The 13,432-nt window shown below is 42.8% G+C and overlaps 1 protein-coding gene across 2 annotated transcripts in view; it reads right to left on the reverse strand.

Annotated features, from left to right (window-relative positions):
* Positions 1–92: 92 nt before the first annotated feature.
* STAB2 (stabilin 2) overlaps positions 93–13,432 on the reverse strand; it is an 84,552-nt gene continuing 71,212 nt past the window's right edge. The window contains exons 56-68 of one of the 2 annotated variants that reach the window (XM_027680467.1): positions 12,535–12,639; positions 12,045–12,152; positions 11,167–11,360; positions 10,049–10,190; positions 9,592–9,725; positions 8,306–8,471; positions 7,969–8,075; positions 7,247–7,366; positions 6,308–6,466; positions 5,894–6,001; positions 3,491–3,619; positions 2,384–2,503; positions 93–1,752 (exon numbers count right to left, since the gene is read on the reverse strand). In XM_027680467.1, the coding sequence (XP_027536268.1) occupies positions 1,702–1,752; positions 2,384–2,503; positions 3,491–3,619; positions 5,894–6,001; positions 6,308–6,466; positions 7,247–7,366; positions 7,969–8,075; positions 8,306–8,471; positions 9,592–9,725; positions 10,049–10,190; positions 11,167–11,360; positions 12,045–12,152; positions 12,535–12,639 (1,643 nt within the window). In that variant the 3' untranslated portion in view covers positions 93–1,701. The remainder of the gene's footprint in view (positions 1,753–2,383; positions 2,504–3,490; positions 3,620–5,893; positions 6,002–6,307; positions 6,467–7,246; positions 7,367–7,968; positions 8,076–8,305; positions 8,472–9,591; positions 9,726–10,048; positions 10,191–11,166; positions 11,361–12,044; positions 12,153–12,534; positions 12,640–13,432) is intronic. The other variant, XM_027680468.1, reaches the window with a different exon arrangement.

Raw genomic sequence — 13,432 nt, forward strand, 5'->3', positions numbered from 1 at the left:
AATCCAACTATATGGAATATGAATTTAAGTGAGAATATTGAAGTGTATTATTTATTTTTCAGTGCTAGAATACAGCTCTTTAACTTTTAAAAATATCTTGCTTTTTTTAATGATTTCACCTTGGCACTCTCTGTGTTACTTATTTTAACCTTGTTATGCTACTGACTTCAAAGAGATTTTTGAGCATGTTTAAAAGGCAGTGTTTCTTTATATTAATTTTGAGAGTGTAGTTCATTTGATCACCAAAGCAAGAAGAAATTTTTTTTCTGTTCTATCAAAAACACAGAGGTGAATAGTCTGTCAGTAAAAGAAAGAATTTTATGAACTGTGGGGCTTTTTTTTGTGATAAAAATATTTAATGATTATTACAAAAATAAATGTTTGGACTTTATCTTCTGGTCTCTCTGAGCCTTAATATTTTGGGTGACTGGGGAGAAGGAAAGAACATGATCTGTATTAGTTGCAAAATTCTGGGGGAAAACTCCTAGATACATAAGTATGTGTTTTAACTGTGTTTGTGTTCTAAACTTTCTAATATAGGTAAAAAAAAGAAAGCAGGCATATGTAGAGGTGCAGGGGAAGAAGTTTGGGGAATTACTTCAGTCTGTCTGTTTCATCCAGGTGTATTTACACATTAGATTCCCTTTGTGCTTGAAAGCTGCATCGACAACCCTGGGTTTGCCTGCTTATCTTGTTTTGACAGTAGGCATCCTGGGGTGACACCACCTAATGCCCCCCAGCCATTAGGGGGACGTTACTGCTACCAGCAAGAAGATCTTCCTTTGCTTGCTATTTTGTGGTTTCTTTTGTGTTCCCACTGTATCACTATGATATGAATATTTTGGTTGAAGGAAACTTATTTGATTCACTCCCAATAGTGTGGTGCCATTCACAGCTGTTACTGCTGTGCTTTATAAAAAACAGTTTGTGAAGAACCAGCTTCTGTTCCTCCCGGACCTGAAAAACTGAATATGGGCATTGCATGGTAAGGGGATGTTCATATTCGTTGTCTGTCACAAAAATGGGTCAGGTAAAGATTGATTGGCATTTAAATGCTCTCACATCACCTGCATGTCTCGCTACAGATGCCTCAATGACTACTTCCCTTTGTACAGTGAGATGAGATGTAAACAAAACAGCCAAATTCAAGGAAAGACAGAGGCAAGTGGGGCAGACGGGGTGGTTGTGTTTCCTACTGCTGAATATCTTACCTGAAAGTACACTAGCAAAAAAATCCCCTCAGTTTAAAAATAGATGTTTAACACATATTGCATTTCATGCTTGTAACTGTGCCAAATGAAAGCACAGACCTAGAGAACTAAGAAATATAGGATATTTGCCAAGTTAGCAGCCCGGTGTGTTTGCGGCCGTTTTAAAGTCTGTGAAGAGGAATAAAAGCAGTTAAAAAGCAGGCTAGTGAAAGTTATCTACTTTTCCCAGAGAGGAGTCTGTTTGCTTCTGGTTAGGTTTGTTGAGACTCAGTCTTGCATCTAGCACTCATAGTTGGTACTGCTCAGATACAGCCAACATGTCTGAGGTTGGTAACTCTGTGAGTTATATAGACTGAATCTTAAAGCCGTGCTTTTTTGGTTTTTAATTTGTAACAAGATTTTATTCCCTGTAATGTGTAGGTGCTGGTTTTCTTCACAGTAATTGTAAATAGAAATGTGTTTAATAACTGACTAATGCCAAATTCAGTCTTTAATTCTGATCATGAGGACCACTCATCACAAGCTGTTGGTCATCTGAATCCTATAAAATAGAACAAAAAGAAAATCAGACTTGCACATTATGTTAAGAAATGAAAGTAACTTGTTGGCACATTTGTCCATACAGATGGCAGAGTTGGCACCCAACATTTCTGCATCAAATGACTTTTTACTGGGTGCAAAAAGGTGTATTTTGATTTTAGACTCTGCATGTACATGAGGGTATTGCTAACTTAGACCACTGAAGCTATTCAGATACTCTGGCTTTACTCAATCCTTTCTTCTCTTGATCCCCAGCCCCCTCCCTCTTTGTGTTTCAGATTTTTTGGAGTGCTAGCATGGCACTCGGCTATGTTTGCAGCAAGGAGACATGAAGACAAAATTAGAAGGCTTTTACAGTTTGTATAGACATATCACTGTCATCCAGAGGCATTTGGAGTCCAGTTTAATTCAGCTCTCTTTGAAGGTGGACTTGAGATACTGCTGTAGACCACAGCCTCAGTTTTGCTATGACACAACCCAATTCCCCACACTGGTGAGACAGGAAAGCCAGGAACTTATATGTTGTTTTCTTGAATTAATTTATTATTTTTCCAACTAGACATTGTCCTTTCATGAAGTCATTCCCTCTTAACCTTATATTCCTAGTTTCTCAAACCAAAATGAACACTTACTGAGAAAAGATCATAAGTAGGTTCTGGTGGACTTAGTGCAGAAGAACTTTCATATGAGGGGTTGGTGATATTTGAAGGCTGTGACTTGTCCAGTGATGATGAGTCAGTGTCATCTTTTGACTATACAAAAGCACATAAGCCTGCTTAAAATTCATCCTCTTCTTCCAATGCATTAAGTGGGGCACTTAAGCTTCACTACCAGCCAGTGCAGTGTTGTGACTGAACTGGCTGTATCATCTAACTCACTATCTCTGAGCATAAACTATGTTTTGGATTGTTATTGTATTACTCAGGTCACTTAACACTGATTTTTTTTCTCTCCCTTCTTATTTTTAAGCCTCAGCAAAGAATGGGAGAGGAAGTGTGGCCCTGACCTTGTGCCTGGGGTAAAAAGTACCGGATTGGTCCCAAGTGCTCTCATTGCAACTATATAAAAATACAGGCATTTCCCCTGGCTCTTGGGTCCTGTGTTTTGTTTCTAGAAGATGATTCATATTATATGCAGGGGCTAGAACAAGAATTTGTTTACTTAAAGGTGGACTTTCTTTGGATTGGTTCTTTGTGTATTCTGTAACTTTTTTTTGTCAGCCTTCATCTCTGAGTAGCTTGGCTGTTGCTGGCTGGTTTCACATCATCATATGACGTGAGATAGCAGAGTTAGTTAAGAGAAATCAAACATGAGAGCACATCAATATAAAAACCTACACTCTTCAATCCTGCAGTCATTTAAATTTGCTTGTCTTTTGAGTCTGGCCTTTTTCCTATCAAACATTTCAACCTCCAGAGCAACAGAATGATTAGCTACGCCACAGAGGAGGGGGAGGAGAACTTTCAGTGGTTGCAATTACCTGCTGGAAGTTTCCATGCATGCAGGAGCCCATTGGGCACCCTGGGGGGAGATGTCTGGGGGCAAATGTAAGCTTGTGCCCAAGACCAGTGTGGGAGCCTTCTCCACTTTCTCTGTCTCAGTCTGAACAGTTCAAGTGGGAAGTGATGGGGAGTATTTCTGTCTTAACAAAATACACGGAGAAACTGGAGGTTGTGAATTTGGGAGATGCAATGGGTCTGGAGAAGCCCCCCCGCTTTGTGTTCCTGTCTGCCACCTACCTTGAAGTGCTGGAAGCTCGTGTTTCTCTTCCTGAACCTGAGGTAAGAATATCCGATAAGAGCCACAATTCCAGCTACTAGACAGATGCCAAAGAATATTCCTGTCCCGGTACTGGCGTGGAGAGGAACCTGGAAGCAAGCAAGAGACTGAATGAGCTGTGGGTGGGTACTGGTCACCTTCTAACAGCCAAACACATGTAGTGTTCCTTGGAGATATGCTCTGATCCTGAGCTGCTCTTGTGCTTGAATTCCTGGTACATGTTCCCTAGAGACAGTTGAAGTGGCCTTTTTGATAGAATCATGAATTGTTTAGGTTGAAACAGGTCATTGAGTCCAACCATTCACCCAGCACTGCCAAGTCCACCACTAAACCATGTCCCGAAGTGCCACATCTACACATCTTAAAGCCTTCCAGGGATGGTGACTCTACCACTTCCCTGGCAGCCTGTTCCAATGTTTGACAACCCTTTTCATGAAGAAATTTTTCATGATATTCAGTCTAAACCTCTCCTGATGCAACTTCAGGTCATTTCCTCTTGTCCTGTTACTTGGGAAAAGAGACCGGCCTCCACCTTGGTACAACCTCCTTTCAGGTAGATTTTTTTGGGGGTACTGGAATTGCCTCCAGTACACCTTCATCTTCTTTATGGTTTTAAAGTTTAAAGTTTTGAAGAATGCCTGAGGCATCTTTTCTGGTCAGGTTTTTCAAAGGAGGAACAGGGTCTACAATGAGACTTAAACCTTCCTGGCTTGAGGAAGAGAAACAGGTACCAGATTTGCCTGAGTAGTTCTGTAAACCTGTCCTACAAACTCTAGAGGGCTTTGCATGGGTTCAGGCTCACTCCCCACTGCTTTGTGCACTGGGGAAGCGATGATTATTCCCAACTATCAGTAGCCATACTATCCTCTAAGCCCTGCTTACCAGGGCTCAAACCAAACCACATCTGAGACCTAGGCTTGTCTCATCACTGGTCAGAGGGACTGTAGCCTGTGCAGAGGGGTTGTAGGGCTGGTCTTGGCTCTGCCAGTAGCCCAGCACCTGCTTTCTCTAGGTCCTTTTGCCCCAACGCATGCAAAGCCTTTATCCTGAAATCATTCTTCAGTCAAGCTAGTAAAGTGCCAATCCACATAACTGTATATAATTTTTATAAATATTTTAATAAATATGTAGGTGAAGGACTGAAAAAATTCTCACGTTATTTGGATTTAATCTAAAGGGAAGAAATGCTTCTAGACTCTGACTTGGTTTGCCTTCTGCAGTTCTGTGGCCTGACAGACAGGTATCATGAAGGTGACTGATAGTTTAGGGGTCATGGTAAGCTTTAGGGGCCCCAGGGCGTGCAGCCACTCAGACTGCAGTCTCCCCAAAGCATTGTGCTCTTTGCTGACATTCTGGGAGATGAGGAGGGTCTGGAAACAGTTACAAGGTTTGTATTGCTTTTCATACAATGTCTTAACCCTGTGGCCTCGTACTTAGGAAAAAATTTATTAAACTTACCCTGACAAAAATAATCATATTGTTGTCTTAATAGATATGCTGTCTTTGTGTTTTGTTTGTTTGTTTGTTTGTTTTTGTTTTGGGTGTTTGTTTGGTTTTTTAAAAAACAATTTATATGGTGCAGCTGGACAGCTAAATATTAGAAAAGGTTTAGTTGCCCTTTAGCATGTGAAAGGTATTATAATGAGTGTAATATCATGATGCTGTAGACTGACAGAAATTGCCTATTATTTTGAATCATTTGCAGGCATTAATTAATACTTTTACCCAAGTGTGTCGTTTCCTACTTCTGAGAATTGCAGGCTGCAAGAGGTTTTTGTGAACTGAGATTGTGCAGGCATGTTACTGGGCTTCTAGCAATATGCCTGCACATAAAAAGCTGGTTTGTAAAGGAGAAAGGGTTGCTCAGAACAAAATGAAGGTGAGAAATAGGGTATCGGTAGGATTAACCTTGTGGACCAAGGAGATGGCTGGATAACTGGAACTTTTGCAGAAATTCATGCAGGCAAAAAATATCTATTTTTAAAACACCATGTTGTTTTGGATAGGAAAGAACACCAGGGCAAGAGAGTAAGCAATGTTCCTTAGAAGCTTGAAAGATCTTTTTGGAAGAACTAAAATGGAGCTTTATGAAATCTCCATTACATACGTGAGCTCCATTATTTTATATAAAGAAAATAAATTTATAAATGTGGGAAGAAATTGTTCAGATGGAAACATTTTGAATAAGCTTCACTGGCACCTTGTTTTTAACTTCCAGTTCTCTTTGAAAGTAACCTTTTAAGCTGAGAACTGCATATGTGACAGGGAAACTGGGAATATATGAAATTCAGCAATGAGTTTAGGATGATATAAGCCACAGCCACCTCCCATCACATCAAAAAACTAAATCAGTATGTACTTACAGGTTCTGGTGGAGCCTTTAGAGGTTCTGAAATGATGTGGATTATTCCATTGGAGGCAATTATATCCCACTCAACGATAATGCTTCTGTCCACATATCGGATCTCGCTCTGACAGGAAAAAGAGGAATGAGAGCTGAGCTTTGATGCTTCTCCCTTTGGGACTGAAATAAACATTGTCTACTTCCTTTGAGTTTTGCAGGTCAGAGCTTGGCTGTTTGCAAACTTGTAGATTTGCAGTTTGCCAGTTGTTATCCCACAGTCTCTGGGCAGGAAAGAGCCTTCTGAATTCAGTCTCTCATTGCTGCCCACTCTAACCTTATCAAATTGCTCTCCAGAGCAGTGTGCTAACCGATTACAGGCTATAGCATGAGCAGGGGGAAAAGCAGGAGGACAGGAAATTTATTACAATGGTACCTGTTCAGCAGTGGGGGCTTGATGTTCCCGGCCCCTGGTGTTTGTAACGAGAAGTTTTTTCCCTAGATGAGTTAGAAGAGTGGTTCCATTGGTCAGGTCCTCGTAAAACACTATCCTGGCATTAGATAAATGATACTCGATGTCTCTCCCTGAAAGTGTCTGCAAATGAGGGCAAAATACAAGGAGCGTTAATGGATCTCATTAATCCTCTGGATTTACTAGTAGGCTAAATGCCTGTGACCTTTTTCCCTCTCTCTGCTGTTAATGCTGCAGCAAGTGCAGCAGCAATTGGGGCTATGGGGAAATCTGCATGTGAACAGTGGGAACTTGGTCCCTGCTGGCCTCTGACGGCTGCCTGCAGCAGGCAGTACCTGAATCCCTGGAGGAGAAAGGATTTTACTCTTCTGTATGATGAGCTGAAGTGATGAGCCTCAGAGATCTTCCAAACAGCTTAACGATGTAAGCCAGTGCATAAACTGATGTGAATAGCTTGAGACAATGTTTAATTGAAGGAAGGAAAGAAAGAATAGAAGGGATAAGCATAGAAATGAAGCTAGGACCAGATGCTTTTAATGTATTTGTGGGAAATACCAAAGCGGGGTGCTGCTTTCTTCAAATAACTGCTCAATATTAATAAGTCAGAACAGACTTCATCTCAGGCAGACTCCTTCATAACTGGGTAACTAAAATCCCTGATGGAAAAGTCTCTGTAGTTACTCAAACACTTGATAACCTTGCACTTCTATCCGTGGAAGGGAAATGGAAACAATGAATTCACCTCTTTCAGGAGCACAGTTTAAATTATATGGAGTTACGCAGAGGTCACATCATACTAAGATTTTTTTTCAAGCTTGAATTTCACTGGGATATAGAAACCCATAATGGCTGTTTAAAATGTGTTATTAAAATGAGGAAGGAAAAAAAAGAAAAAACACTAACCTCATTTTCCTTTAACCCACTGTCATTTGGAGCAAAGAGAGTGGCATGCACTGACAGGTCTGTGAGGTACTGGAGGAACTCTCTCCCCTTTCTAGAGCTGTTGGAGTAAGCCATGATGTCCTAGGCAGAAACAAAATCCAGCTTTACTAAAGGCAATTGTGCACTCCTGTGTGGAGAGTGGAAAAGATGAGACCATATAAATAACAAAGGAACTTATTAGCCATGAAGCAGATGTGGAGTGACATTACAAAGGAAGTTTGTATTCAAACCCCAGCTTTAGCTGCTGATTTGATGAGCACATCTTAAACTGAGTTGCAGTTGTACATATAATGCCTTTCCGAGTACTGGCAAGGAAAGGACCCTTTTAACATTTTTCCTTTTCCCAGCAGCAATACAATAAGGTTCCAAAGCACTGTGCTCCTTGTGATGCTTAAAAAGCCAGGAGCATTTGTGTAGAGAATCTCCTTTATGCTAAAGCTGCACCAGAATTTTAACTCCAAATACATTTTAGAAACCAGAAAGCAGTTTGGAGCCAGCAATTACAAAAATAGTAACTAAGTTCTGATTTTGATGGTGCAGATTTAGACCATACCCCCTTGCTTTACTAGTGTGTTGTGGTTATGTGTGTTTGCTGTGCTAGTAAAGCAAACACTGAGATACAACCCACAAATTCCCCTTTGCTTCCCTCCCCCCCTAAGCAGCGTGTCATCCACGGGCCTTACCGACAGGAAGTTTGTCAGCGTTGGGAAGGACATCAGCACTTGCAGCAAATTCCCACTGCAGGAGAAGCCGTCCCCCACGTAGCCTGGCTTGCAGGTGCAGTTCACCTCTGAAAGGTATGAACACAGACAGCTGTTTGGGCAGACGCCCTTCCTGAGAAGGCTTTAGGCTGCCCTGTGCCTGAGGAACAACTTGCAGGCAACATAAATTTTTTTTTTTAATTAAAAAGCATCAGATTCTCTTGCAGTGTTGTCTAGCAGCCTGTGGCTGATGAAAGGAACCAATATCTGGGCTGCTGCTCCCATTAGCCCAGAGGGATGTGGCAAAGGACCCTCTTACCTTTCTCCCTGTAGCAGAAAACATCCCAGGTTTCACTCAGATTGACTCTTTTCCCATAGTCCACGATGCCGACGTACCCAGAGCCACAGTTTGGAGAGGAGAAGCCGGTCGGGTAGCCCACTCTTGCCCCATCTAGCCAGCCAGCAGAGCACAGGTGGTACCTTGCCTGTGGTTGGTGCAGCCATAAGGGGAAAAAACACAGGGAGTTGCTGGGTGGTGGGGTTGGAGAACTTTGGATGAAATGAGCAATCCCCCCAGGGTGCTCAGGCAGCACCTGCCCTGCCAGCACTCTTTCTGTGCATCTGAGTAGTCTCTGTCCATCCATCTGTCCTGCAGCCTGCCCTGTGCAGAGCTAAGTGGCTGCAGAGACTGGAGCCCCTCTGAAAGTTGGTGTTTCCTGGTACAGACCAATAGATCCTTTCCTGGAAAAGCTTCTCTGAGTGCAATATCAGAGGTGGATGTGAAAGCCAAAGGTGATGTGCAATTCCACTGTGTGCCAGCCCACCTTTTGCCAGTGGGGGAAGGACTGACAAAGTAGCTCAACACAGAAAGTAAGTCACCAGAAGTTCTGGACCCAACCCCATTACCAACTTTGCTGCTTCAAGAAAAGTATTTAGACTATGGAGCACAGGGAACCTGCAGCTCTGGCTGCAATCTGAGTCTCCTTGAGCAGCAGAAGGAGGTGTATGTCCTGGCTGAGGTCCGGCCTCACATTTTGCTAAAGGTGTCTCTAAATGGTGAGTGTCTTTCTTCCTTCTGTAGGTGTGAAGGGGCCAGAAAGAGGCAGTCAGTCTGACCCACTCTTCTAAAACAAGTTTTGCAAATCCAAGTTGTGATGCTCATCCCACTGACATCAGCCATGTGTTGTCTATAACATACTCAAGGAAAATAATATGGAAATGGGTCTGCTAACTTAACAGCATTTGGGGAAAAGATTCCTGGAGACTTACTTGAAAGAAATAAATTGAGCATAATTCTGAGGTGCACATTTCTCTAAGAAGCATTAAAACCCCCGTGAAAATACTCTGAAAATCTGACTCTACCTCTCACCCCAGTATCACCCGAAACAAGAACTTTTCAAGTGGTTTCAGTGCTGTGTGAGCAGGCATGAAACCAACAAACAGCCTGAAAACTGCTCCCAACCCGAACATACCCTGGGGCATGAGGGAAGAAAAGGAAGGAAAATGAAGCTTATTAGCACAGAGCAGCCCCCTTGCTCCTCCCTCTCCATCTACGTGTGGCTAAATCCACTCAGGGGATCTCCTCCCACAGAGAGGCTGCCTCACCTTCTGCGCGTACAGCAGCTGGGTATATGTAGCGATGGTGGCTGACTCGTTGGCACAGGCCTCCTTTGCCTTCTCATAAGTCATTTTGTACTGCCCTTGTGGGGACCGCAAATGGAAAACCCCAACTGTGGTATCTGCAAAGAGAGAGAACCAGCTCTTCCTGAAGGGGTTTCCATGTCTGGATGCAGAGTCAGCTGCCCCACGCAAATACTCATGAATTTTGTGAAATGTAGTTAGGACAGATTGATTCCTTAGGGGTAACATTCCCACCGGGAATGCCCTCATATCTTGCTTCATAAATCTGGTATTGCAAGATACATTAGCACACGTTCTAACTGCAATCTTATCATGGTTTCAAGGGGACATAGGTAAAGGGCTGAGTGAGCTTACAGATCCTGGCCACTGGCCTCAGTGCAGCGGCTCAGGGATGATGGCGTGCATGGAGTGCCATCCTCACCTTGGAAATGGAGGTCGGCACAGTCAGCATCGGGGTGGCACTGCCCATTGTCTTGCAAGCAGCGGTCAAGAGGAAGCTGCATCACGGTGCAGTTCAGCCCATCACCAATGTAGTTATTTTTACATTCACACTTACGTTTATCCTGGTCAGAGAGAGAATGAAAAAGGCCAAGCCAAGTACTTAGCTGACATAAAACCGATATTTCAAGCAACATTCTGAACTGTTGGAAGAATTTCACTTGATATAAACAGGAATAAGACAAACAGGAGAATTGCTACTAACAACTAACCAAAATGTTTACACATGTACTTTGGTGCTTTGCTGAACTAACACCAAGGCATAATTTCATTCACAAAGTTAATAACATGCATTGCAGAGTTATATGACACATAATTTACAAAAATGGATGGCAAACATATAAAAATTATATTTAAATGACTGGGCATGGAAGCAAGATAAAAATTTAACAGCCCACTGATAGTAATAAATGAGACCAAGCAGGAATCGGTGACATCCAGGGGTTGTGATGGTTGACAACTGGAATGGATTAGTGGCAAGACTTTTCTAGATCACTCCTGGAAGGCAGCTTAGGTAAGACACCGAAATGGAACAGATAGGTGATCCTGAAAGCACCAGGACAAATGCTGGGTCAAGTCACCAGCACAAGTTTCCTAAATCACATTGACCATGTGGGCTGTGGAATTTTTATCATGTGGCTGCAGAGCTTTTTATTTGAGTCCAGCAAGTGACACTATTCCCTTGACCGTCCCTTTATTTAGCTTCCAAATTGTATTTAATTTCAATCCAACAAACTCCTACAGCAAATAAGGCTATCAGTTAGGGTGAGTCAAGAGTGGGACAGAAAAACTGCATGCAAAATATCCCACCCTCTGTGGTACCTCATTCCCCAGAGCAAAGATGTCAAACTATTTCTCACCCTTCAGCTGAAAGGATACCAAACTGATGTGGAAAGTAGGTGAGAGATCAGTAAAGGTTGTTTTGGAAAACAGGGACTTAAAGGGGTACAGAGCATGATCCAATCAGAGGAAAAGCTTCTCCTGGCACCAGGGAGAAATGCCTCAGACTTCCCTGCTGGGGTCTGAAATCATTCAACTTACAGGTCCTGTGACAGTGCAAATGGCATGCTCATGGCAGCCTCCATTGAACCCATCAGCACAAGGGTTTATTGGAAGGCATGTAAATCCATCTCCCTTGTATCCTTTCTTGCAGTTGCAGAAGACTTTCACCCCAATTTGTGTGCATTCAGCCGCCTTGTGGCACCCACCATTGTTTTGTTTGCAAAGTTCTGCAGCTGTATGGGAAAAAGAAAGCAAGTGAGTAAAGTTTACTTTTAAAGACAGTATTCTTCATAAAGACAAACCTTCACCGGTTCTTTTAAGGTACACTAAAGTACTAGAATAATTTTGCTGGGGAAAAAAGGACTGTTTCCTTTTCCTGAGGCATTACTGAATTTCTGTGAAGGCTATCTTTTAGGTCTCTGAAGCTCTTGTCAGGATGTTCTTGATTTAAGAGACACAGCATCACCCTGCAGACTTCTGGCCAGGTTGACTTTGGAAGATGCAGAATACCTGGCTGAGAAAGAACAACTGTTTCTGCAACAGTGTTACCAGGGTACTACCTTGATTAAGGTCATCAAAGAAAATCATAGAATCATTTAGGCTGGAAAAGGCTTCTAAGATCATCGAGTCCAACTCTAAATGCTGTAAGGGAAACCCTGCTTAAAACTCTGTTGTCTTCCAAACCTGACTGAGGTGCACTTCTTGCTTACGCTCCTGGTTGGTAAAGTCTGGCAAAATCGGCCTTATGCTTTAGAAAACCTTGATCTCTACAGATTCTAAATTTGTTTCACTTGCTGCTCTGTGGAATTTTTTTAGGTTCAACAGGCAACATTTCATACTGGACATTAACTGCATGCATGTGTATGTGGCAGAGGGAACAACCTGCCTTCCTGTTGGGAGTGGGAGGGGGAGCTCACCTGTGCACGTGATCCCATCCCCGTCATACAGCGGCTTGCACTGGCACGTCTTGTTCTCTGTGCAGACAGCGTTGGGGGAGCAGCTGGGGGAACACACAGGTGGCAGAGCTGTGGGGAAGGCAGAACAGCTGGAATGAAAGAGCTCTTTGTATCACAATGCCCTTGTTTTCATGCAGAGGGAGAACCCCTCATACTAGTCTTGCTAACTGGAAAACCTATACAAATTTTTTTTTTTTGACTGCTTGGCCCTGGGGTGATACCTTCTCTCATGCACCTCCACAGGGGAGGTAAGAACTCCTATTCCCATATCACAAAGGAGGAGACAGTGGGGTGAAGGGACTTGTTCACAGTCCAGAGTCCCTTAGTGTTCTTTGATGGCTCCTGACATTACTAACTTTCTCTCCCTTATCTATGGAAACCTTCTGTTGAATTGCAAGGGCTTTCAACTCATGGTTCCATGTGACAGAGTCTGATGAGAGGAGGCAGAGACCTAGCTTGGTTTCACACAGCCGGCCAGTCCATCCTGTTTCACAGAAACATCGTCCTGTTCCTGAATATCCTTCATCACACTGCCCATTGTTCTTGCATTCGCAGGCTGGAAAAGAAACACAGAGAGATCACTTGCAGAGCTGCCATTGGGAAAGGGGAAGACCTTTCTCCACGGAAACATCACCTAGACTGTCAGTTTAGATCCAGTATTATCCAGCAATAATTTGGATGAGTCTAACCTCATGGTTTTTCACCATGAGGCCAGTCAACAGAGGACTAGACTTTCCAGAGCGATTGAGCAATCTCCATCCTTGGAGGTTTGCAAGTCCTGAGAGGATAAATCCTGAAAAACATGAGCTCAGGACTGACCCTGTTTAGAGAAGAGGGTTGGACTTCAGACCTTCTGAAACCCCTTCCAGCTTGATTTATCCTGTGGTCTTATGATTTTGGAGCTGGCATTAATTTAATATGCCTCTGAAAATGAGTATTGATCTGCATTGTGGTAGAGTAGCAAACTCCATAAAGGACTGTGGCAGGAAGGAGTTAATGGTTGAGCTGAAGACCCAGATGGATTAGTCCTAATGAGCAGCAGCTGGTAATTGTGAGAAACCAGAGAAAACCAAGGTGTGTAGAGGGAGAGGGTTTGATTGCTGTGTGGGAGAAGATCTAGCTGAGTAAGGAAGCTGGATATGAGGTTAGTGAGCTTTGCTGTAAAACATGGACAAGTTACCTGTAATTTTTTTTTTTTTAAGGTTTTAGATATTTTTGTGACTAAAAGCTTTTGGATTCCTTCTATATATGGGATGTTACTCCTTATGCCCTGCAAACTGAGGTACGAAGGGGTGATTTAATCTATAGGTGATGTTTTTTGCCCCACTCTTTGGGTCCTGCAATAACTT

The sequence above is a fragment of the Neopelma chrysocephalum genome, unplaced genomic scaffold, assembly GCF_003984885.1.
Source record: "Neopelma chrysocephalum unplaced genomic scaffold, ASM398488v2 Primary Assembly neopelma1_59, whole genome shotgun sequence".
NCBI classification, from domain to species: Eukaryota; Metazoa; Chordata; class Aves; order Passeriformes; family Pipridae; genus Neopelma; species Neopelma chrysocephalum.